The sequence below is a fragment of the Dermacentor silvarum genome, chromosome 6 (genome assembly GCF_013339745.2).
Source record: "Dermacentor silvarum isolate Dsil-2018 chromosome 6, BIME_Dsil_1.4, whole genome shotgun sequence".
Taxonomy (NCBI): domain Eukaryota; kingdom Metazoa; phylum Arthropoda; class Arachnida; order Ixodida; family Ixodidae; genus Dermacentor; species Dermacentor silvarum.
Window position 1 is genome coordinate 153,647,677 of NC_051159.1, and position 19,410 is coordinate 153,667,086.

The 19,410-nt window shown below is 43.8% G+C and overlaps 1 protein-coding gene across 6 annotated transcripts in view; it reads right to left on the minus strand.

Moving 5' to 3' along the window:
• Positions 1-12,997: 12,997 nt before the first annotated feature.
• Positions 12,998-19,410, minus strand: part of LOC119456274 (protein TANC2-like) — a 271,072-nt gene continuing 264,659 nt past the window's right edge. For all 6 annotated transcript variants that reach the window (XM_049669656.1, XM_049669659.1, XM_049669660.1 and 3 more), the window contains 3 exons: positions 18,391-18,491; positions 18,035-18,187; positions 12,998-16,427 (listed from right to left, as the gene is read on the minus strand). In XM_049669656.1, coding sequence (XP_049525613.1) covers positions 16,262-16,427; positions 18,035-18,187; positions 18,391-18,491 — 420 coding nt within the window. In that variant the 3' untranslated portion in view covers positions 12,998-16,261. The remainder of the gene's footprint in view (positions 16,428-18,034; positions 18,188-18,390; positions 18,492-19,410) is intronic.

Here is a 19,410-nt window from a genome sequence, read left to right on the forward strand (position 1 = left end):
ATTCTGGTGGCTGTACCCCAATGTGGAAGCTCCAGACGAAAGCAAGACGGGGTTGGCTTGATGCTGAAGCCAAGCTTTTTTTAAAGGGTCCTCAAGCACCCTTTTTGAAAAAGAAAAAGAATAATGAGAGGTATACAAAAATGCCAGATAAAGAACATGTATAGTACACCTGATTAAATCAAGCAGGCTAGGTGACTATTTGTCGCCGCACCGTTTCAAAGGGGATGCCAATAAATCATCATCATCATCATCGTGCTCCCTCAAGGGCTGCAGAGGATAGCACCAACTTTTCCTTTTCTCATAACGAACCACTTAGTAGAGGGTGTTGAGGGAACGGGCTAGCGAAAACAATGAATTTTACAGTCATTGACACCGAAAAGGTTGCGAAGGCGCTTTTGTGCGTGACGGGATACATTTTAGCGAAAGTGTAGAAACACCAGTTGGACGTCGATTCGCGGCGCGGGCCGTAGCTTTTTTAGGCGGACCCCAGGCAATCAAGAAGCAAGATGAAGTATTGAATGTATCGACACACCAGTAAAGGTCAGAATTAAACCACAAGGAGCTAGGAAGGACGCACAAAGAATAAGAGTAGAGAAGGTAAAATTTGTTACATAAACATGCAGGGTGGTCGCAAGCAGGAAAAATGGCTGCAAATTCAAACGCAGCTGAATGACGAAGCGATTAGTGTGTACGTCTTGACCGAAACGCACCTACGAGATTTGGAGCAGCCGCCCGATATTAACAGTTTTGTATGGGAAGGATGCAACAGAATGACCGGGTCAAGGAAAGGCGGAGGCGTAGGCATACTAATTAGGTGAGGTCTGAAGTGGCAAGGATAAAAGAGACAGGCAAGGAGCATTTATGGATTAGCGGCACATGGCAAGGCAAAAAGATGTGGCTGGGAGTAGCTTACCTATGGACAGGTAGTCATAGCAGAGAAAAAATAAGGAATTGGTTGATTGCATTAGAAGCGATATTGATGAGTTCAAGAAATCGGGCCAGGTAAATTTAGTGGGAGATATGAAGGCGCACATGGACGATTTAGACGCATATACTGATTACAGCGGTTCTCTTGTGCTGGATTTGTGTGATGAACAGAACCTTATAGTATAGTTAACAGGAAGAATAAGTATCATGAACAGGTAACGTGGCAATGCGGAAGCAGGTAGCCATGTATCGACTACGCCTTAGTCTCAGAAATGGTCTACGAACAACTAGACCAAATGATAATAGATGAAAATGGAAAAAAAAAAAATAACCTGCGTAGCGATCATAGACGTTTAACATTAAAGTTTGGGAGATATACTAACGCAAAACACGAACCAATAACACCAGATTTTTAAAACATGAATGAAGAGCAAATAACAGAGATCGCAAAAAAAAACATAGAGAATAAATTAAGGCTTTTCCTACAGCAGTATGGGAACATAAGGAACTGGTAGACGTTATACAGCAGGAAATAAGACAGACACGGTAAAGAAATTGTTGGATTGGAAAGACGAAACTACCTAAGTGGTGGAACATGGAAATAAAGCAAACTATAGAAGCGCCGGCGTCTAGGGTTCATCGAGAAGCCAAAAAGTTGCGATAACACGAAGATGTGTTCCTTAGAACAAATACTGAGAAAAGAAATGGGTGGCGAGGGAGCTTAAATGCACAAGTGAACGTTGGGTGCATAACATCCACAAAATAGACAAAGGCACCCCAAAAGATTCTGGACCAATATATAAAAGCACTCGGAGCTCCAACTAAAAAAAGTTGTCGCAGTTTCACCTGAAAGGCGAAGCATCAATTGCGATAGCAAATTTGTAGAGAGCTATACGGAGTAATGATAGTAGCTTTATCAGGTGTATAACCTTGGACATGCAGCATGCAGCACCGGCAACACGCAGAACTGTTGTCGACGCCGTCGGCGTTTTGCCCGCGTTCGCACAAAATGCGTACGGTGTTGGTGACTGTTGCCGGAGCCTCTGATATAAATAGGCACTTGATGCCGCAGCTAAACGTCGCCTCCCTTCCTTCCCTCCCCCCCCCCCTCCCCGCCACGGCCTTTCGCGCGTCGGAAGAAGGCGCGTTTGTTCTACATATATGGTGATTGTAAAGGAGGAAAGAGACGCCTACTTCTGCAGCCCTTAAGTGAGCACGGCGCAGAACGCGCGTTATTTCTTTGCCGTGCGTTCAGTCCCCGTGAAAGCGCGCGTCCCTCGCGCCCTTTCATTCGCACATACAGCGTTCGGCGCGCGGCGATGATTTCATCTCCACTGACGTCATACGGAACCTCACGGCAACGGCGACGACGACAGCGACGCCGACGGCAGAAATCTGCTTTGGAGTGTCCATATAATTGCTATCGCAATAAAACTCGCAAACGGCTATAAGGGATGAAGACGGTAACATCTACGAAGGAGACGATGCGCTGCGTTACGTCACAGACGTTATTAGGGATAACTTGGGCACGAAAGAAAAAGTAGTCCAGACAACAGATCCAGCAATAACAGAGAAGCCTGAGAGATTAAAATTTAGCATGGAAAATTTTATTGGAAAAAGGCAGCAGAAAATGTCCCTAATAACACGGCAGCAGGACCCAATGAAATCCCAATACAGCTAATCAAAAATCTCGGTCTAAAGAGCAAGGCATTGCAGACTAATGCCATAGAGCAAGTGATCAGAACGAAGAAAATTCCGGTTGGATGGCGCGAAAGCAAGATGAACCTCATCTACAAAGGCAAATGAGATAGGGATAAGACGAGCTCGTACAGGCCAGTTACCGTAACATTGGTGATTTACAGAATGGCAATGAAAGCCATAAAATTAGAACAGTCAAAGTGGCCGGTGGAAAAAAAAAATGATGTACTGGGGAAACTACAGGATGGGTTCGGGCCAGGCAGACGCTTAGAGGATATCATTTGTACTAACTCAGTGCATAGAGATTTCAGTAGCTCAGAATATACATTTATTGATAGCATTTCTAGATATTAAAGGAGCCTATGACAACGTAGACAGGGAACTGTTATGGGATATTGTTAAGCACGAAGGCATAAATGATGATTTCGTGGATCTGCTATCTGCTGAGGGAGATATGTATAGAGACAACCGAGTACAAGTTGTACGGGAAGGTCGAAAAGGCAATGACGTGGCGGGAATTCACCAAGGACTGAAGCAAGAATGTCCTCTGTCTCCATTGTTGTTCACGCTTTATGTTAAGGGCATAGAAAGACGACTGGAAAACAGTGAATTAGGGTTTGATTTATCCTACATGTGTGACAAATGGTGCAACAGGAGGTCCCTGGACTGATGTATGCGGATGACCTAGTGCTACTAGCGTGCAATACAAGATATTTACAGACACTTGCGAATATCTGTGGCAACGCAGCGACAAATCTAGGCCTTAAGCTTAGCACAGAGAAATTCGCCATTATGATCATTAATGAAGAGACGAGTAATTACGTAGTGCCACAATAAAGTATGAGGTGGTGCGTGGAATCTGGAAAGGAGTAATGGTGCCAGCGCTAACGTTCACAAATGCTATTCTATGCTTAAAATCGGATATCTTGTCGGGGTTGGAAGTTAACCAAAGATCAGTAGGTCGGTTGGCTTTGGGAGCGCACGGAAAACCACAAATGAGGCAGTGCAAGGTGACATGGGTTGGGCCTCTTTTGAAGTCAGAGAAGCAAAGAACAAAATTAGTTTCTAAGAAAGACTCAGGAACATGGATGAAAATAAATGGGCGGCTAAAGTGCGCAAGTATCTGTACCTGAATAGCGTGGACACAGAATGGAGGAAGAGGTCAAGTTGGCAACCAAGTACAGGATAATTCAAATTGTAAATAGACAACCAGAAAGAAAGTGAGAGAAGTAGAGACAGTGAATTGGATGCAAATAATGGAAACAAAAAGGACCATGGATATTTACAAGAAGGAAGAAATTCGAAGGGAAAATTTGTACGAGAACACAATGCTTACGCATACAACTCAAGAGAGTCTCTGCTGGAATTTTTTTTCCATGGCGAAAGCCAATCTGCGCATGTACGTTTCTTCATGGCGTACATTGACGTGAGTACATGTGTTGGCATGGGGATATTATGTATGCGCCCAACCAGCTCTGACACTGTAATGGGTTATAAGCTTACCTCTTTGTCAGCGGAAGCCAATCTGCGCATGTGCGTTTATTCGTGGCGTGCACTGACGGCAGCACATTTATTAAAATGGGGAGTGATGTATGCGCCGAATCTGCACTTTTCAGAGACGTGAGTGGACTTGGCTGCGCCAACATTGTGACGGCCTGTATATATAGGCCTCATCATCAGCCTATTTTTGTGTCCACTGCAGGGTGAAGGCATCGCCCAGTGATCTCCAATTACCCCTGTCTAGCGCTAGCTGATTCCAACTTCCGCCTGCAAATTTGCTAATTTTGTCACCCCATCTCATTTTCTGCCGTATTCGAATGCGCTTCCCTTCACTTGGCACCCATTATGTAACTCTAATAACCCACCGGAATTATCTCCTACGCATTATATGGCTTACCCAACTCCATTTCTTTCCCTTAATGCCAAATAGATTCGGCTATCCCCGTTTGCTATCTGATCCACACCGCTCTCTTCCTGTCTCTTAACGTTACGCCTAGAATGTTTCGTTCCATCATTATTTGCGCGGTCCTTAACTTGTTCTCGAGCCTGTTTGTCAACGCCAACTTTCTGCCCCATACGTTAGCACCGGTAGAATGTAATGATTGTATACTTTTCTTTTCAATGACAGTGTTAGCTTCCAGTCATGATTTGGTAATACCTGACGTATGCACTCTAACCCACTTTTATTCTTCTGTAAATTTGCTTCTCATGATTAGGGTTCTTTGAGAGTAATTGACCCAGATAAACGTATTCCTGCACAGAATAAGGGCTGAATGACGATCACGAATTCTAGTTCCCTTGCCAGGCTGCTGAACATTACTTTTGTCTTCTGCATATTAATCTTCAACCCCACTCTTACACTTTCTCTGGTGAGGTATTCAATCATTTGAATATTTTGAATAGCAACAAATGATTGAGGACTTACCGTGCGCCGAACAGCTATAGCGCTTTCCAGAGAAGCGATTGGTGACTGGCTGCGTCAATAGTGTAACGGGTAGTGTCCACGATAACAATTGGCGCGCCGGCGCAAAGCATTCTACGAGCCCTGTCTGCTTTCGCCGTTCCCCATACGCCATACTCAGAAAGGAGGCGTTAAGCAAAGGCCAGCAATGGCTAAGCCTATACTAAAAGTGGGATAACAAGCAATATGAGACACCCTGCAGGATAAGCACCCAACCAGTGAGGATGGAAGGTGACTACAGGGGACCCAAAACGCGCGGATGCGCCACTCATGCATTAATTAAGCATGCACGCGTAGCCAATTACCCTCCGCTGCCTATGACGGCATTAACGCGTTGGTTATGCCGCACCAGGCATCACCCAAACAAATTAAGCGGAACGTCCCCGAACGTGAACTGTCATAGAGATGCGTAGTATTATATGGCGGTCGGCGTCGCGCGGAATGTACATGTTCGGCAATGTAAACATGGGCATTCCTCTGCTCGGACTCCTCACGCATATACCGGGTGTTCAAAATTAGGCTTTGTGGATTTCTTAAAATTAGGCACTGGAAGGCACGCGATGACCACCTGTGCAAATAAGTTATGTGGCCAGGGGGACACAAAGTGAGATGATAATTATCGCTGTCAGCAGCCTAATTAACTAAAATTGAATAATTAACATTTTATTGACTGCAGTAAGTGTGTATGTTTGTGTTAATAAGTTAGAGGCAGTCGTGTTTCTACACGGTTTCACTTGGAAGAATTATTCTATAGCATATGTCGGTGGTCCGAGATATCAGACTCCAAATTTTAATTGTCGTTCGCATGATTACGCATGCAAGAGATTGAGGATCGGCGCAAAGCTCCTCCCTGCATGATGTGACGCGGCTGTTTCGTGCGGCGTTTAGTCCGACAACAGGGCGGAAGCATAGGCAAAGATAACTGTTCCCCTTCCCCTCTCGGCTGGCGAAATCAAGATATGACAGCGCGGTGTGCCGTACGCAGTACGTATGATCCTGTTAAACGCGATAACAGGAGATAATTTTTCGGCGCATTTTTGTATTACTTGAGATCACACCGGGACACCATCTTGTGAACGCGTTAGCTTCACTGTCATCTACTAGAGTGCTTCTGGAATAGCGGCGCCTCTGTACGGAAGGATAACCAAGAATATCCATGTGAAGTCCCTTCATGCTAATATGGCTGCTTCTGGCGGGACGAGGTATTCTACCGAAGAAAAAATAGACGTGGTACTTGCAATGGCTGAGATGAATGGTAACGCTTCATTGACAATGCTGCTGTAAGCGGCTCGCCACCCACACCGTCCCCTTTCAACTAGGCCTACCTTCATAAACGTGTTTCGGCGCTTTCGCACAACCGGGTCAGTCCATCGTCCGAGAGAGACCAGGAAGACAATCGTTGATGAAGACTTTGAAATCGACGTTGTCGCGTACCTAACGTCGATGCCACAACTCAGCACCCGACATATTGCCGATCAGTGCGGTCGCAGCGTTGGAACAGTCGCAAATGTGCTAAGAAAGTATAAGGTCCATCCATCCCTATCAAATTTACCTTACCAGGACCTAAGTGAGGCGGACTTTGAAAGGCGGGTTGACTTCTGCAGTTGGGGCCTCACCAAAATAGATGAATAAAAGGACTTCTTACACAGAATAATTTGGACAGATGAAGCTCGGTTTTACCGCAATGACTTGCGTTCATGCAGCGAACGCCCCCGCAAAGCCGCGATCCAAGCCCGAAACCGGAGGACAACGCCAACGTCACCAAGGACCAGCGAGCTAGCCGTAAGCAGCGTAGGACTCGGCGCCGTGCTTGTGCAGAGGACTGACGGACTAGAAAGGGTTGTAAGTTACGCTAGCCGGTCGCTATCGAAGGCGGAAGCAAATTATTCCACAACAGAAAAGGAGTGCCTCGCCATCATCTGGGCTACATCAAAGTTTCGCCCCTACCTCTATGGCAGGCCCTTTAAAGTTGTAAGCGACCACCACGCCTTGTGTTGGCTAGCTAACTTGAAGGATCCTTCAGGTCGCCTCGCACGATGGAGCCTGAGACTTCAAGCATTCGACATCACCGTCGTTTACAAATCCGGGCGAAAGCACGCTGACGCCGATTGTTTGTCTCGCGCCCCCGTCGAACCGCCGCCACAAGACGACCAGGATGGCGACACTTTCTTGGGACCCATCAGTGCCGACGAATTCGCCGAACAACAGCGAGCCGACCCGGAACTAAGGAGCCTTGTAGACTACCTGGAAGGCAAGACCGTCATTGTGCCGAAGGCGTTCAGGCGAGGATTGGCGTCGTTCTTCTTGCAAAACGACATTCTCCTAAAGAAGAACTTCTCGCCTCTCCGAGCCAACTACCTCCTCGTGGTACCCTCAGCATTGCGTCCAGAGGTTCTACAAGCTCTCCATGACGACCCAACGGCTGGACATCTCGGTTTTTCCCGCACTCTCGCGAGGATACAGTTTTGGCCGCCGAGATCCCTGACCTTACTCCGCTCGACTTTTAGGGGCGAAGCTCCTTAGGGTCGAGCCTTGTTCCCTTGTCGCGCCGTCGTAGCCACGCTAGTACTCGCCGCTCCCGCTAGAGGCGCAGCTGTGCTCTCTTTCTTAGGGTGCCTCGATGCCAGCGCCGCCGTTCAGGGTGGTGCCATCATTTGACCGCACCCGCGCCGCCGCTTTCTCGCTGCGACGCCATCTTGAGTCACAGCGAGCGGTTGCGAGTGCTTGGTGCCGGTGCTTAGTTCGAGACACAGTGCGCGCGGATGCTTCGCTGACGCTTCTACTTGCTGGACAGTCTTCAGACGCATGAATGACAAGCTTGTCAAGTGCATCGAGTCGGCATGACGGGCTGTTGTGTTCCCAAGTGCACCGGATCGACGCGTAAAGGGCTTCGTTGTTTACGCTTCCCCCCCGGGACCCAGAGCGAAGGAAGAGATGGGAAGCCCAAGTTAAGCGGTATCACTGGAAGGCAACGGATAGCTCCTACATTTGCGAGGTAAGTGTCAAGAAAGACTATCGCATCGTGTTTTTCATAAATAAGAAAGTATTCTCTGATCCTCGCTCACGTACCTACGTTCGCTCACGAACTAAGCACTGCACCGATGCTGAGTAGCCTATGGTTTGCGAGCGCGCGTCGCATAGGCTTTTGCCGTTTTGATCAGCGCAGTCTATGCGAGTAGTACCCTTATTTTAAGAACTGACGAAAATGCTTCGCCGCGAAATAGCCTTACATTAGCTACAAATCGTCATGTAAACCACCTATTTTACTTTTTTACGGGAAGCACACATCGTGTGTCTCTTGTTTCTTTTTTTTTTCCCCCTCAGTTTCTTTTTTCGCTACTGGTTATCTGGGACTAAAGAACGCAGTGCTTCTTCTGGGGAGAGCGGCTGTTGTGTACGTGGCAAGCGAAGCATTGTGATTTTCTCTATTGTCAGCAGATATCTTGCGGATCTCAGGTTGTTACGTTATATAGCTGATTTTTTAGACGAATATATTTGTAGCGTGGTGCTCGTAAGCCGATGGTTATTCGTGCTCATTCCCGATCGTAGTGGGTACTGTGACGGTCTTTAAATGCCTCTGCACGGTATGCCCAGGTGTAGTAGAGTTAAGGGGCATCATGGGACCAAAATGTTTCGGCGCTTTCTGGCATGGTGTCTGTTGTAGCCTGTGCATTTCTTCGAAACGTGTGAAGCGAGGTAATACAGCGTTACTTCTGCGAAAATTTATTTTTAAGCACTGTAATGGGTTCTCTGTATTTACAAGGCAACTTTTCATATCCATAATCACTTTTGTTGTTTTACTTGTACTTAGAAACACTTTGAAGAGGACCAGTACGAGGGAAACCGACAGGATGGGCGCCGTCTGTTAAAGTCAACAGCGCTACATCATCATGGACTATATTTTCGAAGTGAAAAACATTACTAATCTGTATTTGACTGTCTTAGTTTCATTTACGGTTTTTGTACGCGATATGCATGAAGTGTTGTTTATTTTTTCAATGTAGTTATCAGTGTTTTAATGGTTATTTATACGCCATCGATGTGTTTGGCTGATGCGACGTAGTCGATGGTAGCTGATGTATTCTGGCCGGATATCTTGATTAATATTGCCCGCGGTTGCGTTTTCTTGTTTGCATTCTTGTTTCCGATTTATATAGTGTGTAATAAGGTTGATGTACTCACTTGAAACCCCTCCCCCCATGTAATGAATAAATTAAAAAAAAAACTCTCACTATCCCGAATTGTGTGTCGCGCCTACCTTGCGAATTTTTTTTTATCTCGTCTTTCAACATAACCTCCAGGCGCCACACAGTACATATAAGTTTTCATGTACATATCTCTTTCATGATTGATTGTACTAGACATCATAAGTAAATGTATTTTGTGCATCGTTTGGTTTCTTGTGTGTACTACGCAAGATTGACACAGACAAGTTACGTTACATGTTTCTCTACAGCACTAACTAAACCTTATTTTCACATCGCAGTTATTTTTACACCAGCTTAATCCTGTCAGCACAGTTTTTGTGGGGCAAGAAAAAGCAAAATTGCGCGTATATATCGTCAAATAATTGCAACGAACGCGCAGAGCACGCGCAACGCAAGGGAAACTAACCGCCGTGCGCGAGTGGCTGGCTACGGTAAAGGAGGAGTGACGTGTAAACCAAAATACAACAGCGAAAAACAAAAACTTCCACACACAGGGGGTCGCAAACCTTATATACCAAGCATCGAAGTGCAAAAAAAAGTGCGTATTTCAAACATACACACGGCATGTTAAATGTAAATTGAATTAGGCAACTTAGGGCATGTTCCCGGCGCCATACATTTACGTCTTGGACCTTCGACGAGTTAACGGCTATTGGTTATAAAGATGTGCAGATGCGTTACCGATAAAAAAATCCTCATCAAGGCAAAGCACTTGGAAGTGCGCCGCGAGTAACACTATTTATGAACGCAAGCGTAGCTGAGTCTCAGCTCGTGTGACTCAATATGGCGGCGCCAGCGGGGTTGTCTCCACCCTGGACGGCGGCGCTGGGCATCGAGGCACCCTACTCTTTCTCTTTCTCTCTCGTTCCCGACGCGCGCTCTCTCGTCGGTAGCTAGGGGCGCTGCGGTGCACAAGGGCTATATAAGCGCTGTATATACTGTACACATGTACAGTATATATATATATATATATATATATATATATATATATATATATATATATATATATATATATATATATATATATATAATATGTACACTACGCTCCGTCTTCCGGAAGCCGGAACCGGAAGCCAGCTTCCGGCGTTTTGCCCGAATGATCCCCCAGCCGGTTCTTCGCCCACTCAATCATCATTCACTTCGTGGATATGCGGTGTTTTTTTTTTTCTTTGGGGCTACGTTGAAGGTCGAGTTTATGCAACAGAGCCCAGTGATGTCAGTGATATGAAGCACAGGATAATATATCTGCCTGTGCAAGCATCCGTCCCGAAGTACTGCGCAGAGTAATCGAGCCGACGCGAGAGCGGTTTATGCTTTGCCTTGCTGTGGAAAGGAGGCATTTTGAACATTTTTTAGGGCCGTGACATCTTGATGGGTGAAGTGTTTTCATGAGATTTGTGCATGACCACACCAAACTTAAAGCGGCAGTATGAAATATTCATTAGCATAGCTGAAACTGTTTCTGCTGTTGATGGTGCAGTTCTTGCTCATGGTTTCAATGAAACTTGCAATACTTGGAAATCAGCAGTCACTTTATTTGCGAAGCCCAGGCAAGAACCATGTCCGCTCGTCTAGTCACCATTACGCACGCGGACTGCCTTCCGGCGAGTGCGACTGTTTTCACAACAAATCCGTGCAGAGGCGGGGCCTCGCCTCGATGACGTATCACCATTTTTTTTCGACGAAGACGACGCTCGAACGCAATCATGTGGTTCGCATGAATGCAGGCTCCGGAAGCGTGGCTGTATTTCCTGGTGGTTACGACGCTCGCTTTGGGACCGGGGGGTACGCGGGTTCGAATCCCGCCTCAGCAAGAAGTTTGTTTTAAGGGCGAAGCTCCTTAGGGTCGAGCCTTGTCTGCCGTCGCACCGTTGTAGCCACGCTAGTACTCGCCGCTCCCGCTAGAGGCGCAGCTGTGCTCTCTTCTCGCTCTCTCTCTCGTCCGTAGCTAGGGGCGCTACGGTGCACAAGGGCGTTCGTTCCCGTCGCGCGCTATCTTTCTCTCTCGTTCCCGACGCGCGCGCTCTCTCTCTCTCATCTGTAGCTAGGGGCGCTGCGGTGCTCAAGGGCGTTCATTCCCGACGCGCGCTCTCTTTCTCTCTCTCGTCCGTAGCTCTGGTTTACCCGAATGATCCCCCGGTGCTTCGCCCACACATCATCATTCACGTCGTGGATATGCGGTGATTTTTTTTTCTTGGTATCACCATTTTCTTCTTTTTTTCCTCTTTGTTTGGCGGCGCGGTCGGTTGTGCCCCGATGCCGGGCGCCGATGCGAAGCAGCGGTCGTTGGGGTGTTGCTACGCTGCGCTCTGCAACACCCCAAATAAAGAAATACTGCTCCAGTCAGGTAGACTGCTCCCTCCCTGATAGCGAGATTATATTTGGATTATCAAAACAGTGATGCGTTTATTTAGGAATACCATCGAGCCCTTAACAGCAGCCACAGTTGTGCCTAGTCACCAACAGCCCATGCAGCGTGTTCTCCGTTCCCGCCGCCAAACAGAGAGGAAGCCTAGTCACCACCAGCCCAGCGTGTTCTTCGTTCCAACGCCGCCAAACAGAGAGAAAAAAAAGAAAAAAGAAAATGGTCATACGTCATCGATGCGAGGCCCCGCCCCTGCAAGTATTTGTTGTGAAAACAGTCGCACCCCCCCTGCAGCTTCTCCACTCGCGCCATTATCTCGGCATGACAGTTGCCACCATCGTTACAGGCTGCGCGGTCGCGTGTTACAACAGCGGTTCCGGGTTTTTCGATTTTTTATTTAGCCAGCCGAGAGGGGTAGGGGGACAGTTATCATCTTTGCCAATGCCTCCGCCCCGTTGTCAGACTGAACAGCACACGCAACAACCGCGTCACACCAGGGAGGAGGTTTGCGTCGATCCTAACTCTCTTGCATGCGTAATCATGTGAACGACAATTAAAATTTGGAGTCAGCAAGCTACACCCTAATACACAATTTATGCAACATTCTTCATCCCAGTATACATTTGTAATGGGGTGAAGCATACTTAAGCGCATCCATTCATTATTGAACACATAAGACCCTTGCCTGTTTCTCGCCTTTTTGTTCATTTCCAACAAAAGCCGCATTGTGCACTTGTCATAAATGTGGGTGGGGAAGAATGTATAGTATTTGCAAATTATTTAGAAGGCTGCAGGCTTATTCCAAAAGAAAACTGGAATATATAATCTTTGAACAATATTTTTTGTCAGAAGTCATTAATTACAAGTCGAAGGCTGCGGCAAAGCTCGTACTGTTGTGCTTCCGTCATTAGCAGACAGTGTCCCTCATGTAGCCCTTGTCGAGCGATGGATAGCGACGACAAGGGCTACCTTATCGATGGGCTACCTTGTCGAATTGTGACGATGGATCGCATTTATTTACAAGAGGAAGAATTCAAAGGTATCGCTCAGCGAAAACAGTTCATGCCGCCGCACGTGAGCCAGCACAGCTTTGATCTCCTCTACATCCAAACTCCACTAGCATGTTTCAATATGTTATGGGTAAACAAGGGGTGAAAAGAATTCATGCAGTGGATCCAATGTTGGAACCAGTAATAAAACATAATCAGGTGGCCAAGAGATTGTTTTTGCCACTAGTTTTTAATAGGTGTTCTTAATTTTGACATCAAAAAGGTGCCTTGGACCAGTAAAGAGCAACATTGCAATGAAAAATAACTATAAGGAAGCACGCACAACGAGTTTCCAGAGGAAACAAATCTAGTTTATTGTCAAATACATATATGGCCGTGTACACTTCCTTTTTTCTGTCCCTGTGTCAATGTGTATACTGTGAAACAGAAGTACAGGTGTAAGGCTATATAATTTTCTATAAAGTATACTGTATCTACAAATACCCTTATATGTACACACACACAGAGTACTTCAACCTTAGAATAAAGTTGTGACAATTTTGTGCATGACCTTTACAAAACAATAATCTTCCACGAATATTATTAGAAAGTGTAATACACATCGCTTGCACGAGAGCAGTGTCTGCTCTAATAAAGAAACGTAGTTTGAAATACTTGTCTTCTTATATACAGAAGTAAAATTTGGAACATCATTTAAATACAAAAGATAGGCCTGGGTTCATGAAATTACACCCAGCAATACAATAAGTGGAACAACACTTGAGTAGGCTTCGTTATATGGAATACATATCTGTGGAACTGCATTTACTTCCTGTTTCACAAGTTACGTGACAGCTTACAGTCAAAAACATGTACAGCATTCTAGTGCTCATGATAGTGGAAAAGTTTGATTAACTAACCAATCAGGTTCATACATATCTTAGCACAGGTTGATGTAAAATAGACAACACTTCGGCTGCAAGCATTCCTTGCTTGTGTCACAAACACAGCACTGGTGGAAGTGCTGCATTTGTAGTCACCATATAATGTTACATTTTTCTCAACACAGGCACACAGTTTAAGAACATGCTATTCAAGCATAAGCAAAAGTAAAAGACAGGCATTTCAATCAAATGAGAGCACTGTGTACAACTCTTGAAACTCAATATATGCCAGCCAAAGGACATTAGCTCTTGAATGCTTGTGAGCTAGGAGTTAATATATCCAACAGAGCTAGAACACTTGAAGCATTAAAATTGCTGGTGTGAAATAAATTACCACAGCAAAGGTTAAAACCTTTGTTGTGTCAGAAATAATGTTAAAATTGCAAAAAAAAAAAAACACCCAGAATTTCTACACTGAATAGTCACTGAATGAAATGCTAGCACAAAGCATTTATTTTGTTATCAACAATTTTATAGTACACTGCCTTAGATTAGTCAATTTCACTGACCGATTTATTTAGTTCATCATTAAAGAGTTCATTTCACCAATTTTCCAGTGTGAACAGAAAATTTGCAACAAGCATAAGCACTCTTTTCTATTATTCAGAACTTATTGTTCACTTGCAAAATGCATTTACATAAGAATATGTTAAAATTAACCTAGTGGTAATGAATGTGCTTATGCTAAATCAAAGGTAGTGCACTTACAAACGCTCGTGTTGGTTCTCTCCTCATTAGAGGTGACTGCATCGAGCAGGAATTACAAAATATGTTTAATAAAAGTGGTTGAGTACACATTCCCTAGGACACAATGCAAGCTTATAATTTTACAAGATAAGGAAGTAATTAGCAAAATACTTGTGACACCTTTTAATTAGCTAGGCTACATTAACAAGGACACATTGCAATTTTATTAGTGGCTTGTGTTTGTGGTGACATTAATCTGAGCCACTTGGTTTCGTGTGCTCACATGCTTACACGAGCAGAAAGGATGAAACTTGCTGCATTCTGTTTTCACTAACATAAACCTAAGGCATGCACTTGTGCTACAAGTTACAATCCTGTTAACACTTGTTAGAACAGTCAATAATCAACCAATGCTACCTAAAAAAAAATAACACACTGTCACACAAACTAATTTTGTATATTTTTATAATTGATGACAATGAGTGATCTTTCATATTGAACACCAAGCCTTTTGGTTTGGAACGACATCATGTAAGTGTCCAGCGAAAAGAAGGTACTATTCATTTTATGCCTACATAGAGAGTTCTCAAATTTAATTAACTTAAGGCCTAGCTTTAGGCTACAGTTAATCAAGGTAGTCTGAAAGCATAAGGTTCATGACCTTTCTATTCCAACCATTGAGTAAATTTCATTAACATGAACACGAATGAGAGTGCATATTGAGATATAAATACTTTCTTGTGCATTGAATTTTTTTTTTCAATATTTTACCACTGATACATTTAAAGTAGTTCAAGGGCAGCTTCACAGATTGCATTATGCCATATGTTGCCCCTAAAATATGTGGCTACATTCAGAATAGTACACAAAACAGACAGCTGTGTAAAACATCAATTAGGGACATAAACTGTATGCTATGATCATTTTTGATCAGCATATGGTGCATTCAGCATTCCTAACAGTGCAGTGATCTAAGCTGTTCTATATTAATTTCACACTTCTACTACAACCAAACAGAAGACAAGAAAGGTAGAAGGCTGTAACAACACTAGCTGTGGCAAAGGCTGCATCTACAAGAACCACACGGTCATAGCCTGCCGCTAGGCACTTATGACTATGCACTTTCCAAGTATGAATCTTGCAGTATCTGTTATTACCAACCAAAGCTGTTACTTTAAGTGCCTTCCCCATGCCTCGTAGGGATGATATTCGCATGTCACCAACAGCACTTTTGGATGTCATCAGTGCTAACTTGAGAGAAGTCCATTTCAATTTTTTCAAGTGTTTGTCTTGACCGCAACATACCCATGAAGTTGTCATTGCCTTTAGGCATCGCTACTTTTCATGAGTGGCCACATCACAAAAGGAATGCTCAAAGACAGGTTCGTAATGCAGCTCCCATATGTCTGTATAATAAGCTCATGTGTTTTGAGAGAAATCATTGCACAACACAATATAGAAGCGCAGCTTGGGCTTCTTGCACATAAACATGATGGGTACTTTCTAATCGATGCTTTTGACTGAGTACAAAGCATACTGACTGCAATAGTTTCTCATTTGCACGTGTTCCCCTGCACGATGGCTGTGGCAAATCAACAGCCAGCAAGCAACCACTCTGCACAAATGCTCAGAACTGGAGATATCTCTATTAGAAGCAGTAGTACACACAAGTCTGTGTACTGGTTCTGGCATGTGCTAATGCAGCCTTATGTACCTCGGTGTGTTTCTTTTCTCCATGCTTGCTGCCCGCATAAATACAGGAAACTTGGGCTGTTATGTACAAAGACGAAAGATACATGATACAGCAATAAATACTCAATCTTCCTTTTTTTCGTCCTGCGTACATAATATGTGCACTTGTACGAACAGTGACCTGGCATATGGCTACCAAGAAAGAAAAGGTCACTACGTGACAGTATACTACAACACGGAGTTTCTTGGCCAGGGCAAGAATGGGGGAAGCGTGGGGAGAGATGCAGTTTCTAAATGCCATCTTCAGACAGACAGGAGTGTGAGCCTGTGCTGTTGTCATCTCGGGAGGAGACTGCACTCACAGATGCACTGAGGCCAAGTTGAGCCGGCTGTCCACTGAAATGCCGCAAACCTGGTCCATGCTGTCCTGTGCAGTTTGACTGGTTGTCCAGAGAGCTAGGAAGAGAACAAAGTATGCAGAAAAGAAAGGTGACCATAGAGCATACATAATTGCCCACTAATGTTGAAGCGTGGTTGAGTTGGCAATGCAATGATAGCACAAAAACCACAAGATGCAAAAGAGGCATGCAGACAAACATAAAGCTCTTTGTCTATGCATGCATATCTCTTCTGTGTCTAGCTGTTTTTGAGCAATACTCTGTAAAAATATGAGCTAGCTTTTGTGCACAAGATTAAAACGCATTGTAGGAATGTTTTTCCCCCGATTTGTCTGGTCAAACATGCGAAAGCAACATTTTGGCTATGAAAGGTGCTACAGTGGGAGGCTTCAGATTAACTTCGATCGCCTAGGGCTCTTTCATGCTTAAGTGTACAGTGCTTTGTGCTGTGGTTCCACTGGAGTGTCGCCATAGCAGCAAAGAATTGAACCCGTGGATTGTGCTCAGCAGCAGGATGCTATATAGCCGCATAGCCATGTAGGTTTTCTGTTGTAAAGCACCCAAGGCTTGTGAAAGACATCATGCAGCATCATATACTGCATTCATGACATCAACTGCGGTCTGGTTGTGTACATTCAAGAATGGGCATAGTTACCTGTGTCGTCAAATGTAATGGGGATGTATATGCACAGTAAATATATATGTTTAACCTTATTAATATCAGCACCATAAGTGCAAGTGTCTTTATTTAAGCAATAAACGGTGAAATTGAAATTGTTTTCCTGTTTTGCGTTTCCCTAAATGTACACCACAGTAATACTACTATATTCTACAAGTTTAAAGGCAAAAAAATATTTCTGCATGAGTGTTTATGGGACAGCAACAAGGCAAGCACAGCCTGAAGTATACTATCAATGTAATAGCCCCACCATTGTTATCCAACATTCTCAGGAAAACGTTGCCGTGGCTATAATATCGGTAAAAACATGAATATCTATTTTTAGCTTTATATTTTTTCACGAGAAATTCTTTTATTTGCTTTTACAAACTGGAGCTTGTTGATATACTCATATTGGCTGAGATGAATAACACTGGCAAATATAAAAAATTGCAGTGGCACAAGATCATTGCTATACTGCTTGATGTGTCTAAACTTTCTTTTTCCTGCTTAAATTTTTTACACATGAATGTTTTTAATCTCTAAGGTTAGGAGCTCATGCACCAGTCATATGACTCATATCTGAAGATACATTTTGTTAAAGAGTTCTTGTTCTGATCTTTAAACCAGTTACAAAGATACACCGCTGTACAAGAATTACCTTAGTCATTTAATGCTAAATAATTATGTTGATGCTTCAACTATGCAAATATATGCTCATATTTAAGCCTTCAGTGACCTTTGCGTCATACGTGCTACACAACATACTCATCCTATAATCAATACAGGATCTCGATTTAATTTGATTGTGCACAGAGTAGAAAAGAAAAAAAGGGAAAAAAAACAAGAAATAAAGGACAGAAAACCAGAAAGCACATTAAAATCTCTCGAATTCTGTTCAGTGTCGAGTCTTAGGCATATCTCAAACTAGAAATGTGGCAGAGCATATATGGTGGGCATTAAAATGTTAGGCTGTCTGATGACAGCACTTCTTGAAAGGCACATACCTTCTTGTTGACATGTACTGAGTGCCAGAGAGGTCAATATCTCCTGCACCAATTTCCTCTTGCACTTTCAGTAGTGTTCGTCGCTGTTCCAGGTTCGAAATGGGGGCTAGTCTGAGAGCTTCTTCTATGTTCGCTTGGGCCTCAGCTTGGCATCTGTAATATATCAAAAGAATGTAGGCTGCTAAATGCCAGAAGGGCAAGAAAGTATGAAAAAGACACAAAGTGCATTATATAATAATATGGGGACTGGACCAGTAAACCACCATAAAATGAGAATATCAGGAGTATTTAGAAAGAAAGGCTGCCCATTGGCGCTGCTGTTAATGGCCAACATAAGAGGAACAGGTTTGTCATACCCTTTATCCTTGTATGCCTTAGCCCGAATAAAGTGGCCCTCAAAGCTCTTTGGTCGAAGCTCGATAGCTTGAGTTGCTGCCAAGATGGCTGCATCAGGCTCCTGCACACAAGAAGTAGCACAAAGAAAAGTGTAAGACTTTGCGTATATTTATATTACAACAGTAGGGAATATTTGATGTCCGTAAATTGAACTAATAAGTCGCTTGCCAACTATCTGAAGTAAAGAGCAACATGTATGCACTCTGAAAGACAAAAGTGAAAGGTGTGCAATTTGTATTTTAGATGATCGTTTTATTGTGGGGCTGTGACCTAGTCAAGCTGTTCTGACAAACAGCTTTTTGTCACAGTCCTTCTTTCTGTATCTTTTACAGAGTGAAAATAAACTTGATTGATTGTAAAGGTATATATGTGTTGCTAGTTATTGTATCAAGAACACTGTAAAGGACTTTATTAGAGTACGGAGCAGCGCAGCTATTGCATCTAGGTGGTAGAATGAGCACTGCAACTACTGGAGAGTAAAAATTAGGTTTGCTTTGTATTTACACAGGCTGCAAACAGCTCACGTGGATCACTGAATCAAATCGTACACTCAACCAATATATGTATACCTTTTAAAGTTTCTTCCTTCTATAAACCTTTCATAAAATTGCTGTTTAGCTGGACAAGCACCTAATTTTTTATTTTATTTATTTATTATTTAGCATTGGTTCAGACACAGTGAAGGTCTTGGATGGCAAGGCTAAAGGCAGAACATTGTCTGCCTGACTGAGGCCTTGTCACCCATACATTGCTCAACAGTGAGGTAGCACAGCATAAAATATAGTATACATACATATCAATAGCATGGATTACACATACATAGCATACATTATAAACATACGTGCATTAAATACCTGTATCATTTTACAAGTTTCTAAATATATACAAGCACAAGATGAAACTGACTTCGAAAATAATTATACATAAAGCACACAGGAAACTAATTGGCACAGTCTCAATCAGAAAGGGAAAGCAAATAT